The 26,955-nt window shown below is 36.0% G+C and overlaps 1 protein-coding gene across 1 annotated transcript in view; it reads right to left on the bottom strand.

The window, feature by feature from the left end:
- Window positions 1-26,955, bottom strand: part of ADAMTS20 (ADAM metallopeptidase with thrombospondin type 1 motif 20) — a 100,109-nt gene that overhangs the window by 58,819 nt on the left and 14,335 nt on the right. Inside the window, exons 3-11 of the mRNA XM_055808930.1 lie at window positions 26,767-26,929; window positions 23,289-23,542; window positions 11,259-11,342; window positions 10,404-10,528; window positions 9,453-9,493; window positions 9,028-9,133; window positions 7,724-7,870; window positions 6,945-7,086; window positions 5,511-5,615 (exon numbers count right to left, since the gene is read on the bottom strand). Of these exons, the coding sequence (XP_055664905.1) occupies window positions 5,511-5,615; window positions 6,945-7,086; window positions 7,724-7,870; window positions 9,028-9,133; window positions 9,453-9,493; window positions 10,404-10,528; window positions 11,259-11,342; window positions 23,289-23,542; window positions 26,767-26,929 (1,167 nt within the window). The remainder of the gene's footprint in view (window positions 1-5,510; window positions 5,616-6,944; window positions 7,087-7,723; window positions 7,871-9,027; window positions 9,134-9,452; window positions 9,494-10,403; window positions 10,529-11,258; window positions 11,343-23,288; window positions 23,543-26,766; window positions 26,930-26,955) is intronic.

The raw sequence follows: 26,955 nt of genomic DNA, 5'->3' as shown, positions 1-26,955 counted from the left end.
CATCCAAATTTTTTATATCTACATATATACACATAGAATTAATTATTCTTTCAGATTAACTGTCTTCATGTATTACATTCAAGAGGTAATCAAGCAATGCAATGGTTTTGAAAAGAAATCAATACATGGGTAGTAACCTACAACTGAATTGCAGAAAACATACTTCAGAATCGGAGACTGGTACTCCTTTTACTGATCAAAGCAATTCTTTCTTTGTTGGTTTGCATCCCCATTCTCAACTGTCTCTGTATCCCTCACTTTATGTGGCTATAAAGGGAGTAGGATCAAATCTTAATTCACTCAATAGTTATTCTAGATATTTTTAGACACACTAGCTCAATATACAATGAATATACAGTGAATAGAAGGTATAAACATTTCTCTCAAAATGGCATATGCTTTCCAATCAAACTATTATTTGTATTACGTGGACTCCTTCTTGCTGTTAAACAGCTCTTTCCAGACTTCTCTGACACGTGTTTTTTCAGTGTTTAAGTAGCAAAATGCCACTATGTAGAACACTAGGACAGCTCCAGGACATGAAAAAGTTTGGGTCTGAATCAGATAGCTACCTCCTACTGTTGCAACACTCTCCAACCTATCAAGTTGCAACAAGGTCTTTCACCACCTCATACCAGCACACTTCACACAGTCCCTCTGCTGCCTTCTCCTCACCTCATCCAGGGTGTGTGTTCTCTCTGCTTCTTCTCTTCACGCTCTCAACCACTTAACAGAACCAGCCACACCTGCACCGTATCTACATCGGCCAACCCGACACCCCTGAAGCCAGCCCACAGTTGTATATTATCAATGCTAATTAACCCAGCTTCATTACACTACATCCTACCTCTGCCTTCTAACGTCCAAGGAATCAATGGAATATGGGCATATTTGTATACTGCTCAGGAGTCCAGGAAGGATCAGAGTGCAACTCTCAAGTGTCTCAAAAAATAATTATTAAAAAAAGACATTTTATTGGGTATTTTTGCTGTTCTTTTCAGAGCAAAAAAAAAGACTTGTTCTGAGAATGCTACTCCTAGAAGACAGACAGTTTCACCAGCTATTATTTGGAGGTGGTTTGGGTTTTTTTGGCTCAGATGTACATCACGAACTCCAACAGATGAGTTACCATCACTGGAATATCATTTAAACTACACTGCGATAAACTGCATCGCTTCATGATAAAGAAGCCATGATTCTGAGCCAGGTGTAAACCGGAGATGGATATGTGTAAGGAGAGTTTGGGAATCAGTTGCTTTGTAACCAATTCGGTTATACATAATAGCATAGATATTCTTTTCCATAATACTACTAGCTTACTACTCCTTTTAATTAGGTCCTCCATAAAATGAGATTAAGTATTTTCTGTGAATGACATCAACAACGCTACGGTCGATGGTACCCAGTAGATTTAGAATTATGAACAAATCCAGTGAATCTAGGGATTCTATCTACTAACATTAATTTATGGGGTTTGGGTTGTTGTTGGTTTTTAAATCTGAACAAAGATATCCAAGATGCCAAAACCTGAATCACTGGCCAAACTCACATCTTTGGAATTTCAGAAAGAAAGGAAAACCACTCCAAAACTTCCTCTGCTCAAGGTAAGGAGAAGTCTTTTGTACTATCCCAGGGTATAAATGAAAGTAAATTCCTCACCACAAAATCCCTCAAATCAAGTAGCCTCCCAAAACATAAAAGAAACAGACAGTAAAAGAAAAGAAAACAATTGAAAACATAATCCAAACAGATAATATCAAGAGCCTGCTGGTCTGCAGAAATTTCAGAACACAAAGAAATTTCTGACTAGAATGTAACAAGAAAACCTAAGGGAGCAGCTCTTTTAGCACCACTTCAAGTCATGCACATTTCCTAAACATCCATCAAATTAGCTCCTACCTGAAACGTGATGACAACAAGAATTATGATGGTTAAGAGAAGGAAATCAGGCCAATTAAAGCATACCAGTTTCTGACCTAATGGAAAATAACTTTCTCATATGTCTTGTAATACATAGGGGCCTCCTATCGTATCTTGGTCCGCAACCCAGCATATAAATACTTTTCTTATTGTGATTTATTATGTTTTTATATTGTACATATAGTTCATACCATCACAACAAAAATTACAACTGTATATATGAAATCCATTGTGGCATCCAGTGAGCAGGCTACTTCCAATTAATCACATGGCACATATCTTAATTCTGAAGATACTCCCATAGCAGCTTTGATTACAGAGACAAAACATGAAAAAGCACTAACCATTTGACATTTTTCATGTCATTGTGCCTCATTACACAATAAAATAACACTAATAAAAATTTTATATCATGGTTAGTCATATAATTGTATTTAGGAAGACAATTCAGGAATGTGTACCTTATATTTCATAATCTCTCTTACAAAAGAACACCAGAAACACTTTTCAAGCAATGATTAATGTAGTTATGTGGTATGTAGAAATTCACCACTGCAGAACTAGTAAATGTTTACGTATGGCATGTCTAGATATATTTACTATCATTTTGTCTCTGAAGTACCAGTCAGGCCAAAGAATTTAAATGTTGCATCCTCTGCTTCAGGGAAGGTCTATGTGATGTTAGAAGAGCTGGCAGAAGCTTCCTACAGATCTTTATGAACCCGAACAGGCAAACTAAAAGCATCTGAAGTGCTAAGACACAACATGAATACCAGTGGAGTGAGAAACTGTTCTTGGACACAGTAGAATTTTTACTTATAGGCTATTGTCATACCTAAGCACTCAGAATGTATAAAAAGAGGAAGTGAAGAGAAATTTTCACGTACTTCAGCAGAAGCCCAACAAGCAAAAATAAATTCATTTTTCCAAGTAACTCTAGAACGAAAAATGTACAGTTTGGTTGGCTCAAAGACATTTGACTAGACAGCAAATTGAAGTAAAATTTAAAAAAATTCTATTTTAGTAACATTAATTCTAGATAATTAATAACATTAATACAGGAAATGTCCGAATTCCCAAGAAAATATTTTCTTTATTCTCTATAAGACACTGAAATGTTAGGCTGCATTTTTCTTTTAACATTTTAAGAAAATGCTATCCATATGTACTACTAATATTATATACATTAAGAAGTCACTGAGCTCTACAGGTGTGTGCACCATGAGACATGAAAAACAATTCTCTTTCAAAATGCATGCATGCTAATAGAATACATATGGCAAGAAGATATTCCATTAGGATGTGCAGGCACTCGGGAAAAGCTGTTTACTCGTTCACTTGAGTATCCCTGCTATTAGTAGATTTATATCTTCTTGTATTTTGGGGGAAGGAAAGACACAAGGACTATTAGAACAGTCCATACAGCAAGATCCACTAAGCAGACACCCAACCTGAAGAAAAACAAAGACTACTGTGAAAATACTCATGTGTCAAATCTAAGCTTAAAAAGTAGATACTAAAATTACAAATGCCCTAAATAGATCTTTTCTGTATTGATCACAGCAATAATGCTGTAAATGCCAAATATTAAATTTATTTAGCTTGCTGGCAAATATTAATTACAATTCCTAGTAGCCATTTCTTATTTCCATTAACATCAACAGAACTTGTTGACTGAGCTTGAAAGGAGCTACCCCTTAGACAGGAACAGATGATAATTTGTCAGATCAACTGATGCTCTTTCTTACATCTTTCAGAGGTAATGACTGTAATTAGCTCTTCACTTCCTACAGAAAACTGGCTCACTGGAGTAATTGCACAAAATAGGTTTTTGTATTCTTATATAAAAGAAGTCATCTGATATTGGCAAATTAGAGTCAATTGAACTAAAGATTACACCTGAAGTTTTACATAAAGACGAACTTCCTTTCTGATCAGTGACTGACTGAAAAATTGGTTAAACATTACAACACCACCTGCATGCATAGGATCTAATCAAGCAAAGCTTCCACTGTAACCTTCAAATACCTTTTCCTAATCTTGCAAGAGAGAATGAAACTGTTTGAGACAGTTTATCCACTAAGTTGTGATCCATTAAGACAGTATCTTCAAATTGATCACTACTACTATCTTACCAAATACAGGAAAAGAAAAAAAAGCAACTGTAAAGATTAAAAAATATTGGGGGAAATTTAGTAATAACTGAATGAAATGTAGCAGCTTATTATACATAGAAATTAGACTACATTTTTTTTTAATCATCTCTGAACCTCTAAAACTATCAAAAGATAAAAAGTTAACATTGCTCCCACAGTCCCTGAAGCTGCCAAAGCACACTACTATTAAAAGCAGCTCAACATAACCAGCTATACTTTGATAATCAGTGTCATAACTGAGCTTGTAAAAGATCTCTGAAATATTTATTCTCCCAATCCCCTGACAGGTAAGAAAATACTTTTATGTGCTGGTGGTGAACTGAGACATAGAAAAGCCAAAGACCAGATCAGCATAGAACTCAACCACCTAATTTCTGTTCACTTCCCAAACTACATACAAATCCAAAACTAAACCCCTCAAATCTTCACCGATAACTCTGGATTCAACTAGCCTCCACCACTACAGTTTCTATCAAGGTTCTGTAACTCCCTTGACTACATGTCCTGATTAGGTATTCATGATCCTCATGGACAGCCCAAGAAAAGTTATATTATCCAAGGATACAGATCAAGATCTGCATTCAAAAACAACCTGCCAGATGAAGGAGTGAGCTGCATTCTCATCATCCAAACACTCTACCAAATAAAGGAATGAACTGGGTATAGGAAATCCAGCTTCCATTTCTTCTTTTTTTTTTTGTAACCAAAGCATTCAGTACATACCTCATATAACCAGGCAGCTCTATGCATTAGGGTATAAGTGAGAAGACAGCTCCTGATTTTTAGCACTAACAGATCCAAGCATCCTGAATTATGTTACAATAGGCAAGACAGTATATGAATTTGAGTTATGTGTGGTAAAGGAACTTACTAGAGTAGGTGAAGAGGTACTGATACATGCTTTCTTATTTTGTGTAAAACAGATAAAATGGGCAAATATCTACTCAAACCAGGATTCTAACCCAAAGACTCAGTCTTTCCAAAAAAGTGTACTCCTCCACCTAACTCACTCATACTTAATTTGTTCTGGTTCAGTGAAACAGCCTGCACAAGACAAACTGCGGGAAACATGCTTTTGATATGGTTTGTATCCAGGAAATTCAACTTTGGAGCACTACCAATGAAGAAAACACCCTACTTGTTAAAATGATCTGAATTTTTCAAACAGAAGAAAAGATGGCAACTTTCCCCTGAGGTCTTCCACCTATTTTTAACCAATGTGGCAACTGTAAATTTATTTAATTATTCTGAACAGACACCTATGTTACTTATGTCACAATATTATAGGACTATGAGAAACTGCAGGTATCACGTAGATACCATTCACACAACCAGGATGCGACAGGTGCGGTACTGCCACACAGCAAGCACCGATTTTTATCTACATCAACAATTTTGCCATACGCAAGTACCAAGAAAGAAATCAAGGCTTACCATTCCCACACCACAAACTGTTCCATCAGCCAAAGGCATGTGCTGAGTACGACAACCCTTGTGAACACCTTCTGTGCTTGTGCACCATAAGCGTTTGCATTGTTTCTAAAAAGAAAACAAGATTACTTCTGTTGTACCTGTAACACCGTTTTAGACATTAGCTGGGTATTTGTATTGTTTTCTTGCACTATGTGGGCTTAGCGTTTGCTATTAGTACTACCATTTTCCACAGATAAAACCTCACAAAACCAAAATTAATTTAATTTAAGGCTAGGCAGGAATGTGGAATATTTGGAAGTGATCCCACTAGAAGTAATAGATAACTTAACTTTCTAATTTAGTAGAAAATCTAATAAAAAAAAGGAGGTAAGAGGTTACAGTTGATTCTATACAGCACAGTTTGCATATAATCCCCAGAAAAATACTCTAACTGGAATTCTTCCTAAAATGCACTGACTACAAAATGGAAGAGAAATCCTCCTTTTCAACTCTTAATGGACAAATAACTTTTATGGATTAAAAAATTTGCAAAGCATTCTTCAGGAACACCATCTTCAGCTCTTTGAATCCTTCTTTACTTTTCTATAATATTCCCATAAAGCCTGACTCCTCTTAAACATTCTACCTCACCAAAAACTCCGCTTAATTCATTCCAAATCTGATCTGAAATTCTGTCCTTTAAACAGCTCCGACAAGCCATGCAATACTAGTAGAGGTATTTAAGAAGTTGGTCCAAAATCTAACTCTACATGACATCTTGACAGTAATGAAGTCACAACGTTATATTTGTATTTATTTTATATTGCACTGACCACATTATTTTTTCAAAATAACAACTTTTCAATATTAATCTCAAGTTTCCTTTCCAGATCCCAATTTTGCTTTAAAGAAATTTTTGGTTAAGTATACAAATATTACATTCTAACAGGCATGAAAATATTTTTGACTCTTGACAGAGTAGAGGGAATCTACACTTTGGGTCAAATATTTAGAACAAATATTTGAATTAACATATTAACTTTCAAGTTATAAATTTTTAAAAAGCACTAAAAGAAGCAGATAAGAAAGACCTGTTAGTGTAAGATAGGAGCTATAATGTGAAAACATTTGTAGAAAGTGTTGAACTAATTCCCTTTCAGCAGTGGCAGGAAGCCTTAATTTATGTAGTTTTAGATCTTCCAAAGTAATTATAATCACATTCACAGATGTACAAATCAAAATGACCGCATCCTACTTTTTAATTCTATATATTTCTAGCATATGGAGCAGCAATGCTGCCCACTGAACTCTTCCCCCTTCAACAGAATATAACCTGAACTTAGACATATTTCTTCCAAATTCTTCCAGAACCCCAAGTCCTGAAATTCCATTTCTAAACCTGCCTTTCAGGAATTTTTAGTATAGAATGAGTGTGACTGTGTGTTGTTCACTCACCAGATAAGGGCATACTTGTGACCCAAGACCAAACATAAGTTCACACTGCTTGTTGACATCATACACTGACCCAGGCAGCTGAGAGGAAAGATCATATATTCTTCCACTAGGTTTGTCTAGGAGGCATTCACCATAACCAGTACTGTTGTAAAAACAGAAACAAAATGTGAACACTCAATTCATTGGGAGCCCACTCACACAGCACTTACACATGCATATCTTGGTGGAGTTATGGGTTTGCATGCCTATATAATGACTTTAATTAAAATTAATAAAATAAACCAGGTCACTTGATTTTCTTTTATTGGATTTTGCATTAGATGCACCAAACAAAGCTTAAGGTTTTTTGTGTTCTGGCTGTCATTTCTCATTTTCACACTCTTACAGGAAAAAAGATGGTACTGCCAAATTATACCTACCACTTATTTTTTAAAGAAAAACTTTCAGAAATAAAGTGTGCCTATTCTAACCTACTAAAATCATAGTACAGATATTTTCAATAGCCAATGCCACTATATTTATAAAAAAAAAAATAAATCTTCATAGCCTTATATGCCAAGTGCAACTTTAAGAAGGTTATGAATCATGCAAAGAAGTAAATGCACTCATTTTTCTGGAGGACTGAGGCCCTACAAGTCACTGGTTAAACCCAAGAACAACACTAAATGCTATTTAAGCAATACCTTTAAAATACTTCTAAAAAAGACATGGAATTGGAAAAAAAAAAAACCAAAAAAACCCCAACAAACCCAAAACCATAGCATTATATTGATACTTACTCAAGAAATTCAGTAATATATTTTTGACTGCACTTTGACCAGGTCCATGGGCTTGTATGGTAATTTAAAGTAGGAGCCATCACATGGTATTGATGTTTAATTCCAGCTTCTTTACATTTAAAACTGTCATCATGAGGCACATTAAATCTAAAAAGGAAAACAGACAAACTCCAAAACAAATTCAGCAATAATTAATTGAAACTCTCTTTGTTGTAGCAGCAAATGCTTGAGTTTTGAGTTTGAAAATGCCTTAAAATTTAATGGGACACACTTAATATGACTATCTGACATTATTTAATGGGACACACTTAATATGACTATCTGACATTATGGCAATAGGTATCTGAAAAATGCCTTCAAAATTCTCTCCTTATCCAAAATGCTCCTTATTATATAATGCTGGGCACATGAAGAATTTTACAATTACATAGTTCTTTAGTTCACCAGAGAAATTCCAGTTTTGGGAGTATGCCACTTTAAATGAACATCCCATTTCCTCAATTGAATACACAGGCCATCGCTAGACTATCCATAACATATTACCCCAATATTCACATCGTAACTCTTATTATTCAGTAAACAAAAACAAGCTACAGAGCACATCAACATAATATTTATGCAACTAACACATCCTCTTATTGTATATCTTTTATATGGTTTAAGTACCATGGCAAATGGCATATATCTAAATGAACTTCCAGGCACATGAAAATTAACAAGCTAGCTACTGAGCTCTGTAACGTCGTCGTTACCTACACTGTGGCATGCCTCATGGAGCTAGAGTATAGCACCTTTCTGCCATCACTGATGAGGTATGCTTCATAAAATAAAATGCTGTCATCTCCTCTTATTTTTCTGTGTAAAGTATTTCTCTTTGTGTTACTCTATTGTATTCTGAAAGGATCAAACACAAGGAAGATTATTTCTGCGTTACATTAATTGCTTTTTCTTAAAGGTAAATTCCTATCAGCACTAGAATGCAGCTGGAGTTAACAGGACTGTAGTTGCACATTGAAGATACCTGTCCCAGTGTTCCAACCAGTTCGTATGACAAAAGGACAGAAGGCAGCTGTATGGCCAGTATTTCCCACAATTAAAGATATAAACCAGGTTATAAAATTCACTATTTTTCTGTCTCTAGGTTGGGGTAGAGCTAGCTCACTGCAAGGGGCAAAAATAATGACTTCTAAAAGAACGTAGCAGACTGCATCCTTCTAGAAATAGAGCCCATCACAGGAGATTGGTCATACTAAAAATGAAATAATAATAAAAAAAAAATTACCTGCCGGAAAATAGGTACTTACACATGTCCAAGTTCATGCGCTATAGTAAAAGCAGCACTCAATCCATTTTCTTCGCTTACAGAACAGCTGCGTAGTGGGTCACACATTGTACCTAGCTCTGCTAAACCTGCAAGATTGAATCCTTATATAAAAGCTTAACAGAATGAATTTTCATGTAGGAGGAGTGACTCTAGAAGAAAATACTATGGCACCTGAGTTGAAAGTCATGCCTCAACTATGCAGCAGATTTACACAAAATGATCAGCCACCTGGCACCAAAGTACATACCGGGGCAGTATGGCATTGAGAAGTTGATTTCTTTGTCTATGTGACTTAATTTTTACATTTATTTTCTGATTTATTCCTAATTGATTTTTCTCCCTACAGGGAAATGCTCATATATTTTCTGTTATAAAATCATACTGATTAAAAAAAGAGTAACTCACCAAGAGTATCACACTTCTCTCTAGCTCTGCAGATATCTTCCCTTGAAGGAAAAGATTTATTTAATATTATTACAACAAATAAAATAACATTTTTAAAGTATTTCACTGTTGCTGTTTAATTAGAGCAACTGCAAATCTGATTCTCAATTTTTAATCTTACAGTCCAAACAATTTGCATTCCAGTGAAAGAAGTCATTTAAATTCACCTGACTAAGCTCACGGTATTGCCTTCTATCTGGCTTGCAAAGAATAAAAATTCAAATATTATGTTAGTTCTCTACAATGAAAAAGGGAGACTAAGCATGAAACGCTGCTGAAAAACATGAAGATTACAGTATACTTGAAACTAACTTATGTAGTGGACCATCTGCCAAAACAACATAAAATTCAGGACAAATATCAGAGTTGGAAGTGCTGGAGTGTGTCTAACTTGAACACTAGGGGAAAAAAATGAAAATGAACAGCAAAAGAGAAAACGAATCTCAGTGGATGAACATCAGAACCTTCACTGAGGCAATTTGTGTACAGGAAGAATATATACCAATATTCAAATGTTTTCCATTTGTAAACTTTTAGTTCAAATTATGCCTGGGCTACCAGGAGCTCACAGTCACTGCATCATTCAGCTGATTCCATTACATACAACACTCCATTCCTATCACATATATGTACAATCACTAAAGACTTCATTTCCTTGTAGCAATCCCAGGTCTAAGTAATTTCCATCATCTTTAATGAAAGGTTCATCAGATGGTTAGTTAACAACATATATCACTGTCAGAGTAATAGCTCATGTATTGATAATTAGTCGTTTGGGAAGTGCAAGACAGTCTTCATTGAATTCAATTATCTATGAAAAACATCAGTGAAATGGTTAAAAAAATGATGTAAAAATACCCAAAGCATTTGTCTCACCTAGCTCTGTAACAACAGTTATTTCAAATACTGTACCTAGTGATAAGAACAGCAGTATCATGATGAGAAGGGTGAGCATCATCCAAAGTGTTTTGTGCTTGCTGCCATAAGCAAAAATTACGAAGAGTGGTAGCTGCATTAAAGGTGATAGCTGGTCCTTCCTAAGCAATAAATGGCAAAAAAAAAAAAAAAAAGACAAAAAAACAACAAAAAAAAACCAAGGGGTTTAATATTCATGCCCTTGCACTTATTACTTTGTCATTTGTGACCCTAACCTGCAAAACAATGGCTGTGTGTGGATAGGAAGTCAGCGGGACTCCACAATAAGAGTTCTCTCACACAGATTTGTTTGCAGGATCAGATCTTAATTTAGCTACAAGTCACCAGTCATGGAAACACATTATTATAATCAATGTGTGTGAGCATGCACCAGGTGTTAAATATTTTTTTTAATAGAGTGACAAGACATTTACGATAAATAAATATAGAGTCATGTATTTGAAAAGTGTACACATCTTACAATCTTAAAATATTACAGCTGTTAGGGCTGAAAACCCTCTATAAAAGCTTTCATTTCCCTGTCATGTTTCTATGTGAATAACCACACTTTCGGTAGTTATGCCATAAGCTTCATACAGTATCTGATTTATGTCCATTTAAGTCAACAGGAGGTGCTAGTAGAGAGATGGGGAAATACAGGCATTAAATAGAGGTTCTGCAGCTAACCTCACATTTGACATAGAGTCTCTTATTTTAAAAGATAATTTTATAGTTAAAGAAAATATTCTGTATTTAAAACTAAAACATTTTAAACTTCGGAATTACAATGCAAATTCATGTATTTAGTTTCTTCTATTAGAAAGAAATCTTTTTAATATTTAGTTTTCCTACCTGTTCATTGTGAATTACAATTAATTTTACAATAACTATATTTATAAGATTTCCAATACTTGAATCTTTATAGATTGCTGCAACCTAAAGAGAAGAAAGTCAGAAGATTAGAATATGAAACTCATCTGATAAACCCTCTCTTTTTGTCACGTAAACAAGTTATCAAAGAAAAACAAGTTGCTATACAACAGACATCTCATGCATTGGTCTGTACCTTTCCACCCAAGGATATTGCAACAAACCCAAAATAGTTGCCCAGGTTTTAATATACAAATAGCTATTCATTTCCAAACACTTAGACAACATGCTGAAATGCTAGTGTAAAAAGTGTATTTACTACACACTGTAAAACCTGTAGTTTATTGACAAAATATCAAAGAAAGACAAAATTAGCGTTACTGCAACTGTCATAGATGTAAGCTGGTTTATGTGGATGATTTGTAGAATCGATACCTAAAATATTAGAGGGTTTTAGAAGGCAACTTTGAACCAGTAAGTTTTTGCCCTTGCTTTTAATGGAAGCTGGACTGAGTTGTAAACCCATACTGGAAATATACAAGACACATACAAAGGTTTCTTTCCTCATTCATAAAATTTGTATTTACATACCAAACAGGCATTTTTACACATAATCTTGCAGCCAGATAGTAAAAATCTCAAGTCAATTCCACTCGCCAAAGTGAACCACTTTGAAAGTTATTCTTCATAAAAGCAATAATAAGTTTATTCATTCTCAATAGATTCATTCTCAACAGCTTCAGACATCCCATCCATATGGATTCTACAGTTTGGCTTAAAGCAGTTGTTGAATGACAGCCTTATCTAAACAAGAGTTGCCACCAAACGCAGAAGGACTGGCTTTCCTCCCTTCTGTCTTGTGCTAAGACTACAAGACTACAAAAGTAACAGGATCAAGGAACTAATCCAGCTGCAAAACAGGGGTTTTTTTTCTTTTTTTGTTATACTGATCAACATGATCTCATTCCTGGTGCAGCCCCCACAACACAGGTGCTGACAGAGGGAAACATGCAGAACAGCAGACTTCTTTCAAAAGTAGCCTATAACTGAACTGGCTCAAATTGCTTGTAAAACCACAGCCTTGCTGTGTATGAATCCTATGTAGCTAAGACCAAGTAATTCTGCTGAAAAGTTGGAGCTGACAGAGCACTGGCTCTCAGCTCATACCCACCCTTTCTCTAAACTAGAGAGAGCACAATGCATAGTGTTGTCCTTCATCCTTTGTTGATACACAAGCTGGAAATGGAGGATTCAATAAGGGCAGGGAAGGAACCTGCATCTTGGATTCCATGTGGGGAACACATTTCAGAACAGCACAGCTATTGTCTGCTTCCTCCCATATGGACTCCATTCTTGGTTACCAACCAGCAAATCTCCAATTATTCTGAGGTGGGAATGAGATGCACCTCTCAAACACTGAAGACTTCAACTAGGCACAGGCATGTTCAGAATACCTTTATCAAAAAAAAGGTGCCTGTAAAGGCTCAAGCGCTATTTAGGCAGAAGGGGTTATCCAAATATGAAAGGAATAAACTACCATTTTGCTACTATCAAAACTAATTTTAAATTAACACAAATTATCAAGCTCATACTGTGCTCTTATAGCTTGAGATCCACTTTAATAAACCTAGGAAGGATATTTTGGGGTATTTATCCTCCCCATGAAATACCACAGTCAAGGTACATTTGTTGACTTAGAGTAACGTAACACAATTGTCACATTCATCTTGGCTCATGTAATTAACATTAACAAAGCTGTCTAAATTCCTTCAATAATCAATGGGGAAAGAGAAAGGATGAACTGTTGTGTAGACATGCCTATCTGAAGATACATATTTTGATATATGTATTTTCATACAAGACAGTAAAATAAGTTATTTCATTTCTTCCTCCCTTTACTATGGAGGGAGATGAGAGGTCTAATTTTCAGATGTATGAGGCCAGGGGAGGCTAATTCCAGCCAAACTATTTCAAGTTTTATTTCTTTTTAGCAAAGAAGAAACAATACGGGTTCATATGGCATTCCAAAATCATGTCAGAGGAATCTGAAATGAGATCTGCGAGAAATTGGCTTATAATGTAAAGAAAATTACATGCATACAGCATTAACATAATTTTATGGAACAGGTAAACAAAGCAAGACTGTTTCATATCTAGATTTTAATGATTAAACAGGCACTGCTACAGAAATACAGTAACAGAAACCTAGAATGATTAGGCTTGGAGGGGACTCTGAAGATTACCTAGACCAACCCCTCCAGCTACAGACAGGGACATCTTTCACTAAATCAGGTTGCTCAAAGCCCCATCCAATCTGACTTCCAACTCTTCCAAGGGTGGGGCACATTCACAACTTCTCTGGACAACCTGTTTCAGTGTATCACCACCCTCATCATAAAAAAAAAATTCTCTTTATATCCAACATAAACCTACCCTCTTCCAATTTAAAACTGGTTTATGTCTTGTCCTGTCAACTAGAGCCCTTGGTAAAAAGTCTCTCAACCTTGTGAGTCCTCTTTATATATTGAAAGGCTGCAATAAGGTCTCCCTGGAATCTTCTCCAGGCCGAACAATGCCAACTCTCTCAGCCTTTCCTCACAGGAGAGGTGTTCCAGACCACTGATCATTTTAGTGCTCCTCCTCCGACATGCTCCAACAGGTCCACATATTTCTTGTACTGGAGGCCCCAGAGCTGGACACGGTACTCCAGGTGGGGACTCATGAAAGTGGAGTAGAAGGTGAGAAACACCTCCCTGTACCCACTAGCTAGGGTTGGGGATTTTTTTATGCAGCCCTGGATACCATTTGCTTTCTGGGCTGCAAGCGCACATTGCCAGCTCATGTCCAGTTTATCATCCACCAGTATCCCCAAGTCCTCCACAGGACTGCTCTCAATCCATTCATCTCCCAGTCTGTACTGATAATGGGGACTGACCCAACCCAGCTGCAAGATCTTGCACTTGGCCCTGTTGATCTTGTGAGGTTCACATGGGCCTAATCCCCAGGCTTGTCCAGGTCACTCTGGGGTTCATCCCTTCCCCCAAGCAATCACACATCTTGGTGTCAGCTGCAAAGCTGCTGAAGGTGCACTCAATCCCACTGTTTGTCATTGATGAAGATATTAAATAGTACTGATCCCAATACAGGACCTTGAGGGACACCACTCATTATTGGTCTCCATTTGGACATTGAGCCATTGACTGTAACTCTTCAGATGTGCCCACACAGCCAACTCCTTATTCATCTAATAGTTCACCCATCAAACCCATATCTCTCCAATTTAGCGGTCAGAATGTTGGGGGATACCATATCAAAGGTGTTACAGAAGTTCAGGTAGATGACAACCGTAGCTCTTCCTTTGTCCACTCATGTAGTCACTTCATCACAGAAGGCCACTAGATTAGTCAGAAACACCTTTTCATTAACTTGCAAACTGTTTAGTTAATGTCTTGTTTTGGAACAGAAGGCTCTGAAATTCAGGTAATAGCTGCACTTCACTGACTGACAAGTAAAGAGCATGTATGTCATCTGAGGTAGTGACACTTGACACAGTGGACAAAAAAACCAAAACATACAGGATTTGTCCCATTTTACAACGGTATATATCAGGTAGAATAGGCAAAGGGATTAAGAACTGGATGGGGGAGTTCACTAGGTTCAGCTAACACCAAAGAATACCACGAGTGCTTAAACTGCAACTGTCAATCTTCAGTGCAGCATTACCCCTCAGTTTCTTAAAGGGCCCCTGTACCATAGTATGTGAGAGGAAGGCTCACTTCAGATCCTGGGTGATTAGAATGATCTGGGCAAGGAGTCAAAGCCGAAGGCTTCCTGGGATTAAAACTTAGCATTTCTTGTTCTTGTTTATGGTTATTACTGTAGTTGATGGATGTTCCCTTGTGTACATTAATAATCCTTTTTTTTAAAAAAAATATCTGTTACTGTTGTTTAAGTGCTGTCTGTTGATGTTATCTGCTAACAAAATCTGATAACAAAGAGGAGGCAAAGAACACAAAACCCAGACAGGTGTCCTCCTTCTTGCCTCTTGACACAATGTCCACTTAAAATATTTGAGCAGAAGTATTTTTTCAAAACCCAATATAACTTAGTCATACCTCAGAGGAGGTATGCATTAGACTGAGTAAATACAAAGAAGAGAAGAGAGAAGAATCTGATTGCACACTTGAAGAAAATCTGTTGCAGGACCTTCAACACCATAGCAATGCCCTATCTGAATTACCTACTGGCTATCTCTGTCTGGAGAACAGTTGATGCCTGAAATAATGTCACTTAGATGTCAGAGGCCAGTGGTTTATGCCAGAAACTGAAGCACCTTTCTCTCTTACTGAAAACAGGTAAGCTCATGCTAAATGTCAAAGTAACTGCTCTCATTAACCCTACATCTGAATCAAAGTATGGATCCTTTGTCTCATGGGCACTTTCATGACCTCCAACCATTTAGTTATTACTAATTCTTTCAAAAGATCAAAGGGCAAGACTCTGTGCTGATAATGAGATGCCCTTACCAGTGAAGCAAGGTATATTCTGCAGGTTGGTTGAACACATATGAAAAGTAAAAATCCTGAGAGCTGAAAACCACAAAGCAAATTTGATGGTTTACCTAGGGAACCATGCAGGCTGAAATCATCAACTAAGACCTGAAATGATAGATGAATGCAGGCAAGTATCAAAGATCTGGAATATGAGATTCTTATTTGTAATGAAAAAAATAAAGGCATAAGTTCTCCCTGCTCCTGTCCTGTAAGGATACCTCTTTCAGTGCTCTTATTGGAAGCATTCATGAAAAATGATGACAAAATGGGATAGGAATTTGATATAATACACCATTTCTTTGCAATTTCCAGATCTACTAGCCTTACAGTGATCTAAATCCAGGCTTCACAGAAGTAGGAGGTAATAGCCAAGACAAAGGGAAATTAGTTTCAAGAGATTTTTCAGACTCTTAAAATGAGCATCCACACCACAGAACAGTTCAGACCTCACAGCAACAAAGAAAGGAAATACATACATAAATCAAGCTAGTTACCCTTCAGTGGAAGAATCACAGATTTCATTTTCATTAAATTCTCAAGGATTAAGCCAGATCTTGTCATCACTACAGCTGTGGCTTCTAGGTGACTGGAAGCAACTTGGTCACAACAAAGTTTAGTTCCTCTTGATACCTCTGTTGTAACTGTCCATTAAACCAGGATTGAATTGTGTCAAAATGCCCTATTTAGAAAAGGGACTAGTAAACAAGCAAGTAAATCTAGAGGCTGGAAGATAAATACATTATATAACCAAACAGAATTTGATTTCATCTCTTTTCCTAAATGTTCTATCACAAAACCTCTTTTTCTTTCCTCTTGTCAGTTACACACAACCATAATATCAGGAGAACACAAACATTCATAAACCCTGAAGGAAACATGGTATCACTTTCTTAGCTGATGTCTTTTGCAGGCTCCAGCAATCTCTCATTTATCACTATAATGCGGAAAGAATGTAAGATATTCGGGATCTGGGAAATTTCTCTTTCACCTCTTCCATTGTCATATGCTGATTCTCTCATATGTTTTGTAAGACCCTAGAATTGTCTGAAGTCATAAGATAGAGTCGTCATCACAGCATTTATTGCTTCACTGAGAGAATGAGAAAGAGCTATGTTATTTCTGCTGGTGTTACTCCCATTCTGTTCCATCCATATTTCGGTACATACCTGTGCTTTCACCAGTGGAACCTAAAGCCAGCAGACACTTCTCATGCAGACTTGTGCAAGTACACCTACACACCTCAGAGTTGCCTCCTATGAGTTTTAGGTCATCTCTTGTCCCCTCATCCAAGTCCTCTCCAATCTACCATCCCTCAAGTTAACCAAGAAGAGATTCCAGATGACTCCCTATTGTGCTCTAGTGAAGGCAAAAAGGAAGAACACATCCCTTTTAAAGGCTGAGTCGCCCTGCTAGGAATGCTGTGCTCTGTCTTATCTCTAACTTGGGGCTGTGATGGTTGCAAAGATATCCCTTTAATATTGCAGTAAGTCAGTAAATGTTGACTTAGTCATCATCATCTAGAGCCTTTTGATGAAAATATGCACCGAGGCTATAATCAGATCACATCAAATGCCATCACGTACAGCTCAGATGTCAAAGAATCCTTCCTTTCAGTATTTGAAAGAAACTGCCCAAAAAGATAATTTCACAAGGCACAACAAGGCCAGGCTTTTCTAGCCATTAGAAGCTACTCAGAGAGACATACAAGTGTTGTTTGGCAGAATGTCTCATTCTTATACATGAGAAGAGTCCCAGGTAGCTTACAGAAGGCCTTTGTCATAATTAAACAGTACTGAGGTTTCACTGTAGGGATAGACCTTGAACCCTGTACTGCTGAGGAGAAAGTCAGAGACAAGGACTAGTCTAATCATTAGATTTCTAATTAACAACCACCACCATCATCTAAATAACAATAGCAGTAAATAGCACTAACAGCAGTGAAGTGTAAAGATGGGCAACTATATGCCTGCACACATACTGCAAAATTTCATAGAATCATTTAGGTTGGAAAAGACCTTTAAGATCATGAAGTCCATCACTGCCCTGTTCCCAAGCACCACATCTACACAGCTTTTAAATACCTCCAGGGATGGAGACTCAAATCACTTCCCTGGCAGCCTGTGCCAATGCTTGACAACCCTTTTGGTGAAGACGTTTTTCCTAACATCCAACCTAAACCCCACCAACAGCACAACCTGAGGCCGTTTTCTCTTATCCTATCACTTGTTCCTTGGGAGAAGAGACCAACCCCCACTTCACTGCAACCTCCTTTCAGGTAGTCGTAGAGCGCGATAAGGTCTCCCAAGTCTCCTTTTCTCCAACCTAAACACCACCAGTTTCCTCAGCTGCTCCTCATCAGACTTGTGCTCCAGACCCTTCACCAGCTTTGCTGCCCATCTCTGGTCACGCTCCAGCACCTCAGTGTCTTTCTTGTAGCGAGGGGCCCAAAACTGAACCCAGTATTGGATGTGCAGCCTCACCGGTGCCAAGTACAGGGGGACCATCACTCCCCTAGTCCTGCTGGCCACACTATTCCTGATGCAAGCCAGGATGTTATTGGCCTTCTTGGCCACCTGGGCACACTGCTGGCTCTAATAACTGTATTAGCTGGTGGACCTCAAGATTTAGAGAGGTATGAGGCATGACATTTAATATACAGGCACCTTGGAGCTGGAATACAGACAGTCACAAATCAAAAAATAGCAGTTTTTTTTTATATACCCATATAGAAATCCATATGTCAAGATAAGCATCTAGCTCGGAGAATTTTGTATGAATGACCCTTTGAAAATAATGGTTTCCAGCTATGTATATTCATTGGTTCATAATCAAATAATTATTTTCATTTTAACCATGTCAAAGTGCACAGGATCATGTGGTTTTATATAAATACAGAAGAAACAGGATAAGGTACAGAGTTAAGCATGAAACAAATGCCTTTGTGCTGGCTCTCCAGATTTCACTGAATAAGAGATAAAAATCACTGAACATTCCTACAGCATTAGTAGCAATACAATGATCCAAGAGAAAAAGGGGTAAAATACAATCTTAGTAGTCTAGAGTAGTAGATGCAAGGAATAATAATAATGCAAGGAACTAAATTCTGAATTTAAAAATATTTATTGCCTTTCAGATGCTAGTCATACAAATGACATTTTTAACCTATAAATTATTCAAGTCTACTGCCTATTTTTAAATGATGACTATATGGCAGAATCAGTAATGTCAAATATTCTTAAATGCTAGCATGCATCTATGTTTTTCCAGAGTATTATGGAAAGGTAAACTGTTAACCACTTTATGGTATGAACTGCAAAGAAAGTATGAAAATATTCTTTAAGTTAATTCCATATGCATTATGACAAAATCATTCAGCTGTTTTTTTATGATAGGGACAGCACACTGGTACAGGGGATCTTTCCACATAGTAAATATTTCACCATCAGTGCTGATTATTAGCTGTCAGAATGGCAACAACAACAACAAAGTATAACCAAGACTACAACTAGAATTTTTTTTACTGTTAAGACCTATTACTCGCTGCTTTACAATTTACATCTCAGTAAGTTACCATAGCCACAAAATATTACTAGAACAACAGTAACTATTTCAAGATACTTCAATGGCAGTTTGATTTGCACATATTTGAAAGTCTACATAAATGGCTTTGTCCACGGCTTTGTTCTTTATGCACAGTCCAAGTTAGGAACCTGTCTTGATGAAAATTAAAAATACCAGCTCTTAATATCATGTTATAATGGTACTATTTTACAGTCACATAATGCTATTTTACGATTCTCACTGCAAATTAAGCAATCTAAATTGATGCCGCCTTCATCCTCTCATTGAATGCATGGCTGCTCCCCTCCCATGCTCCAACGCTAGCACTCACATGACTAGGCAGTCAGCCAAGTTCATGATCTGAACTGGCTAACATAGCCCTACCACAGGTGGTTTTACATGTCACGTTTTCAGAACAGCAAGATTACAAAGGTCTTTCTGCAAGCAGACTAAGAACAGACCAAGAAAGTTTTTATTCCCAAACTATATAAACAGAACATTTCTTAAAAATATGTCAGTAATTGTCAGGTACCAAATTCAGAAAAAGAGGAGAGCACTTCAAAATGCATTATGGACCCAGATTTGATGAGGGTTTTGTGCCGTTACAGTAAACTCCAGTGTCTTAATGTGTTATTCACTTGCTAAAAATCAAACCTTTGTGTTAGGGACTTCAAACTGTCAGAACATAATATGCTTAAAAGAGTCCTCCAGCTACTAAAACTATTAAGGCAGCACATACTGCCTGTTCTGCTGATGCAGCACTTGGAGGAACAAGAAAGAACGTTGTGAGTTAAACTATCACAAATTATTTATAATTTCACATTAAATAATGCTACTCTATCAAAACTTTTGTATTTCAATACAATAAAAGCGCAAGGAATACCTTTGCCTTAGGACTTTCAATACATATTTCAATCAGAACTCCATTTATTTCCAAGACATGTAAATACTGTAAATACGCGTCTTGCCAACATTTATGCAATTTTAAAGAAATGAGAAAACACATTCCAGTTCCAGTTCTATGGGATTACTCGCATGCTGAGAGTTAAGCCTTTTTGGGTTGAATTGGATGAGTGACAAGACACTTAAACCCCTAAAAATATTGAGCAGTATATTTCAGCTCTTATTTTCCACTCATAAAACAGTATCCTATAGCAGCAAGTTTACTCTAGTGGCTTTGTTGATTCTAAAAAAAAAAAAAAAAAAAAAAAAAAAGAAAAATGGGCCAGGATTTCAAAGGTTCTTCTGGGAGCTAGATGTCTAAGTTCATTAAACTTCAATGGTATTTTTATGCTTAAACTTTTTAGGTTTCTTTAAAATCCAAGCCAAAACTGAATATCCTTAAAAGTTTCAGAATGATTATAAAAGAGTAGAGTATAATACTTGGGTCTTTTAAAATGCCAGAAACCTGACAATTTCCCATAAAAGGGAGAAGTTGCTTGACCAGACACAACTACCAGTTAAATTTAATAATCAAAGCTATCTGTATAATGGCAGAAAAGATAAAATTTAATAGTTTCATTTCTTGCCTTTATGGGTAATGAAACAAGACTAACAATGCTTCTATTTTAAACACTAACAGGCTGTGGATCAAGAAATCACCCACCTGCATACTGACAAATTCTAATACAGATTACAAAGCAAAGAGTACAGTTATTTGTTTACTTATTTTTCACATTTATTAATAGCTTACTGAAAAAATAACTATTATGGGGAATGAGAAGGAAGAGAAAGGAAGAGACTGAAGACTGTATCTTCATATGCATTACTGGATTTGTTTGACAATGCTGTATGGACCACATGACTTCAGAAGTCCTTTACAACTTTACTTTTTCTGTGATTCTACAACACTGCTGAAATGCTTCAAGGAGAAGGGGTATGAGCTGGGATATGTATTGGGGGGAGGGGGGACACACAAAGTTAACTGTTCTGAAAGATTTTTTTCAGTATTAAGATCTGATTTTATATTTTAAAATATAATCTGCATTTATAAAAGCTAAACATTTCTAGAAATAACATCTTAAACTTAATTCTGAAAGTAATGTTGAAACAACAGATGTACATGTCTAACAGCTGATACCTTTTTGCAGCTCTTATACGCATTAACAACTGTGGTATTCAAAGATATCAATCCACATTAAAGATCTAGTGTTTTATTGTGTATCATTACCTCCAAGCCAGCAATAACTGCCCTAAGCCTTAGTTTTATGGTATAGATAGGCAAGCGCAGGAATGAAGCCACAAGCTTTTTAGCTAAGAACTAGTATTCTTTCACTCATACATCTATATGTTAAATGCTAGATCTTAGAAACAGTTAAAAATATTAACACTAAATTATACAATGCATATCCTATTTACCTAGAAGTCCAGTTATGTAAAGTGAAAAGACACAGGAAACATTGCACTGTAAGGAATAGTGGTTGAATGTCTAACATCTACACATGCAGGAAAAATATTTGTTCTTAAAAAAACCCAAAACACACCAGGAATTACATTAGCTATAATCACAACAGTGCCTCATGAAAATTATACAATAAATGTTCCATTTCCTCTTATTGTAAAGTTTCGTTAAAAAAACAGCTTCTATTTTAAAATAATGCTTTGACCACTTTAGTTCTTAGTACAGCTCTGTATTAAAAAGTAACTTTATTTAAAAAAGGCATCTCTGGGATTAGTTGTTTCTAAAAGAACTCCAAATTAATTTAAAGGAAAAAAAACACCCTTCAATACTCCTTTTTTTACATATATACGCGTGTACTTTCAGACTTTCACATCACTGCCAGTGGAAAAATTCAGAAGAGTTAATAAAATTAAAGTATGCTAATCTCCCTTAAAATTTAATTATTTTTCTTATAAACCAATTAAAGAAAACTTCACCTTCTAAATTTAGGTGCCTACATCTGTGTAATAGGTAACAGCACCTCTACTGCCATCAGCTGGAGATCTAGGCATTACAGTGAGCAGAACTCTCTTCAGTTGCCTAACTAGAGATGCTATACATTATCAGACACCTACACAGAACTGGTAGGTATGACACATGGTCTGAGGAGACTTTCACAACTTTGCAATGGAGCAGCTGAGGCCAAGTCAGAGGTGCTATGGCATGTTAAATGGCACTGGACACTCCTATGAAGCAAGTTGACCCCAGTGGAAACTAGAAAGCTATTTTGTTCATCCACAAGATGTCTATAACCGGTCAAGTGACTAGCTCCCTTACTTAAGGCCGGTATCTCTATAGATACCTAAATGTAGATGTTTTAATTTGAAAGCCCGAAGATAGATGCAGTTTTATATAAATTAAGCTTCTTTAATGGGTGGAAGGACAGAAATCTGGAAATAATTACTATGCAGAATATTTTAGCACATCTTTGCCTAAAAAATGGTTCAACGTATGTCATGGTAAACCTTTTGATTTTATAGAGCTTATTGTACTAGGTCCTGAATCAATACAAGTGATTTTTGGTCCAAGAAAGAATTCACCGCAGAAAGTGCTCAACTAAATGATGCCAACTCAGTCTGACCCATATTAATTTGAAATTACTTTAAAAACTAGGATTACTACAGCCAAGCATTTTTTCCACAATACCTTTTAACCTCTGTCTGCTGTAATTAATCTATACATTTAACTCACTGAAGCTTAAGAATTCTTCTAATGCAACAGCAGATCAAGAAATAGGTCACCGCATTTCACCTACACACCTTGCTGCATTAAACTGAAAAGATGCATAATCTGAAGTTCTGGCCCCACTTCTGTTTTGTTTTGGTTTTTTAAAAGAAAAATTCTATAAACATTTTAAGTCAGAATTCAGTCAAATCAGAAGACAGGGAAGTTGCAGAAGGAAAAAACCAGAACATAAATAACTGAAATTGCTAATACTTATGAACTAAGTTCACTTACTATTGACATCAGTGTTAGTATATAGTGCTGTAAATTCTGCCCATGATGACGAACCATTTTGGTGTCTGCTGTAACCATCACTTCTACATATCTTGGATAGGAAAGAAAACGTTTTTTCCTGGAATGTGGATTGGCACCATCCTCTATAGATAGGTTATTAAAAGCATACTGTAAACTGAGAGACTTCTGTAAAACCTTGCTCTCTTTTAAACTGCTGAAGGTTGGATGTAGTAAAGTGCTCTTCAATTCTTTTTCTGTAAGGTAAAGAAGATTTACTGTTGAATACAGTTTCTAAATTTAAGGAGAAACAGGCAAAAGGCTGCCCAAAATAGACAAACCAAACTTATATTTATGATCTTATTTCCAAGAGAACCAGTGCAAGAATTTCAAAATTATGTAAAACATGGAAAGCTGTAATAGGAACATCAAATTAGATGTCTAGTACATTATTATATAGTTCTACCATATATGGATTCATTGTTAAAAAATAGTTAAAAGATAGTATTATACAGTTCCTAGAATGCAGTATAAGCAGTACAAGCAGTACAGCTTAAGTGCAAGGGAATGAAGTTAATTAGACAAAATAGGCATTTTTTACACACAAACCTTTGACACCAATAGAAACAGTCAAAACAAGCCATAGCGAAGATTAGGCCTGAGTCTTGAACTCAAGTCCCTATTGACTTTTTCATTTATATAACATCATATAAATACAGAGTTTACTTCATAAGCAAGTACACGTCAAAAGCCTTCAGTGATTTCCTTGACAGCTTTGTTAATATCCATTAGGTAGGATCACTTTCTAAAGCAAATACAGAACCTACCCTGATACCTCCAAATTAAGTACTGTAATACTGCCAATTACACTGGTCCAGCCACCAGAGGTTTCTGATGTCCAATACATAAAATTAATGCATTGATCAGGGAGTCACCTTGGCAACAGCCCACAAAATTACTTAACTGAGAAGACATCTGAATTCTCACTACTCTCCAGAACTTAAGCACCTAACTAGACACCAGCCCCCTCAGAGTACTGGCAAAATGAGAAAAAGCATCTATATTTAAAGTGGGATTTTAAAGATTACCTCAATGTATTGATAAACTCAATACCAGAACAAATCAAACTAACTTTGTTTATAAACACCAGAAACTAACAAGTGGATTGGTAATAGGTATCACATTTATCAAAAACATATTATGGCAAACCCAGATGAGCTTCCCTGTATTAAGGAAACAGGACTTATGGACAGAGGAAATGCAGCAGATGTCCTATCCTGAATTAACTAAGGCTTGTACCAAGGTTTCCAATTGATTTTTCATTATGAATTTAGTTTAGAAGAAACCAGAACAAAATGAGGAAAAGATGAGTTTAGACAATTTTAGAAATAATTATCACAGTGCAATTTCAAACTATAAAGACGTACTGAATGCTATGCCTCTCCATATCCTCTGTCAAGGTTCACTTATTAGAGAAAGAGAAACTCTCATGATGACAAGTACTGCCAGATATATTCCGTTCTTCCTTGAAGGAAGGACTTTAATAACTAGGCAAGACTAGCATTAAAGGAGACAAATCTCTTTAGAAGGACAGAAATATAACACAAGGGTTTTCTCCACGAATATTCCTGCAACTCTGTGAGCCAGGGATTACTGTCATTTTGGGGGGAGCAATCTTTTGTTCTCGCTCCAATAAATTTAAAGGGGGGAAAATGACAAATTCTTAATGCTTGGAGCCTTTTTCTCACACTAGGTTGCTTATATTAATAGAATTCTGAAATGCAACAGGGAAAAAAAAAAAAAAAACACCAAAACCAAACCACACAAACTAACACACCTCTACTTTGTAGATATTAATCATTAAAAAAAAAAAAGAATCGGGAATAACAACACTTGCTTGATTTAAGTACTAACTCCTTATTCTGCAATGAGAATAAATGAATAGGTAGCATCAGCTTCCTAAATTAGAGCTAAAGAAATAACCTTTCACTAGAATTTGTTGAATGCAAGATGATCATAATGATTGCTTTCTGGCCTTAGTATCTACGGAAAAGCAGAATTCTCAACATATTGTTTCCAAGTATAAAATATGCTTTAAGAATTTTCCAAAATTAAAAAAACACTAGCTATCCAAGCTATACCATTATTTTTGTAATTTATACTTTCAAACATCAGGAAAGATATTCCTTAAGAAAATTAAAGTTGAAATTTTATTATTTTCCTTTTCTTTAGATAGGTATATTTATGTACTCAGCCTTGCTTAAACGTTCCTGAAGTGCAAGTACATTCAGAATGCATAAACACAGATTTCAATCTAATGAAAGGTGCAGAATTTTAATTAGACAGATTGTTTCTAAATGCCAAGCTGAACCAAATATAAGCTGCTTTCTCCTATTGTGAACCTCCACCATTTGTATTTTCTTTGAAGCCAAATAAATAAAGCCGGTATGCTTCTACCAAAAGCAAAATAAAAGCATTTATGTCACTAGGCTTAAAAAATATGTTTCCAACACAACGAAAAATATTTTTTAAATGGCACTAGTGTAATAGTAAAGGTTAAGAAATTTATTGCTCAGGCAGGATCTTCAAAGGCTTCTACATCATTAATATCCCAAAGCAGATAGTATCTCGGTGTTTAGAATGAGTCTATTGACACCTACATTTGCAAATAAATCCTTTCTAATCCCACTCTTGTCTAGTTTTTGTACTGTGATGGTAGCTGCGTGTCTCTCATCATACTGTTTTCCAACTACATAGATACATGCATAGCTATGAAACTACTGAAAGTTTTCTGCCCCACTAAAAACATACTCATTTAAAGCACAGTGCTTTCTACCCACTGCTTCATGGTATTAATGGTTGCTTTGCCTTTCATAGTCACTTTCACTTCATACACTCACACTCTTTAGTTACTTTGCTTAGTCAGTAACCTACATACTGTGAATCTGTGAAAGTACAACCATTCACTTGTCACCTATCCTGATAGCATACTTGTAAGTTACTCTAAATTAAGTATCATTAATATGTAGTATGAATAAATTATAGAAATATTTATAAGGACAAAAATCTACATTAAAGGGTAATGTTAGATAGTTCCATTATTAAGGAAGGCAGATGTCCTGTATTACCTGTTAGACATGCAGTAAGTTCATTATCTTTAGTGAATATAAGCAACAAGCACTTCTGCAGATCTACCCTTTAAACATTTACATATGGGACAGTGTAGGTGTAAAAGTAAACCCATAGAGAAGCTTTTGCAATATCATGTATTTATTTTTTATATATACATTTTGTCCTATATTTGAATTATCTACTGGTACAAAATAAAGAAATGGACGCCAAGCTTACAAAAAGGAAATGTGTAGGTTCTAATGGAACAATCTGGAAATAAATATTATTTATGAAAATTAAATCTTGCTCTTTTTTTTTTAAACATCTGACATTTGAAAAAGTTACATTGAAATTTAAAGTATGACTATACCTGAAACTTCACAAGGTTTATGGGATTTCTGATACTTTTTTTTAAGTTCTTCATGCCTGTATATAAGATGTGGCTTGTTGTGCTCATCTTCGTATTCACCTCCATCCGTTTTCATCAGAGGTTCTAAAAAATATTCACCATCATGTGCCTTAAAGGTGCCCATCTGAAAGCAAGAGAAGCAATTGATTT

This window comes from Falco peregrinus, chromosome 6, assembly GCF_023634155.1.
Source record: "Falco peregrinus isolate bFalPer1 chromosome 6, bFalPer1.pri, whole genome shotgun sequence".
Lineage (NCBI taxonomy): Eukaryota > Metazoa > Chordata > Aves > Falconiformes > Falconidae > Falco > Falco peregrinus.
This window is presented reverse-complemented; position numbering and strand designations above follow the sequence as displayed.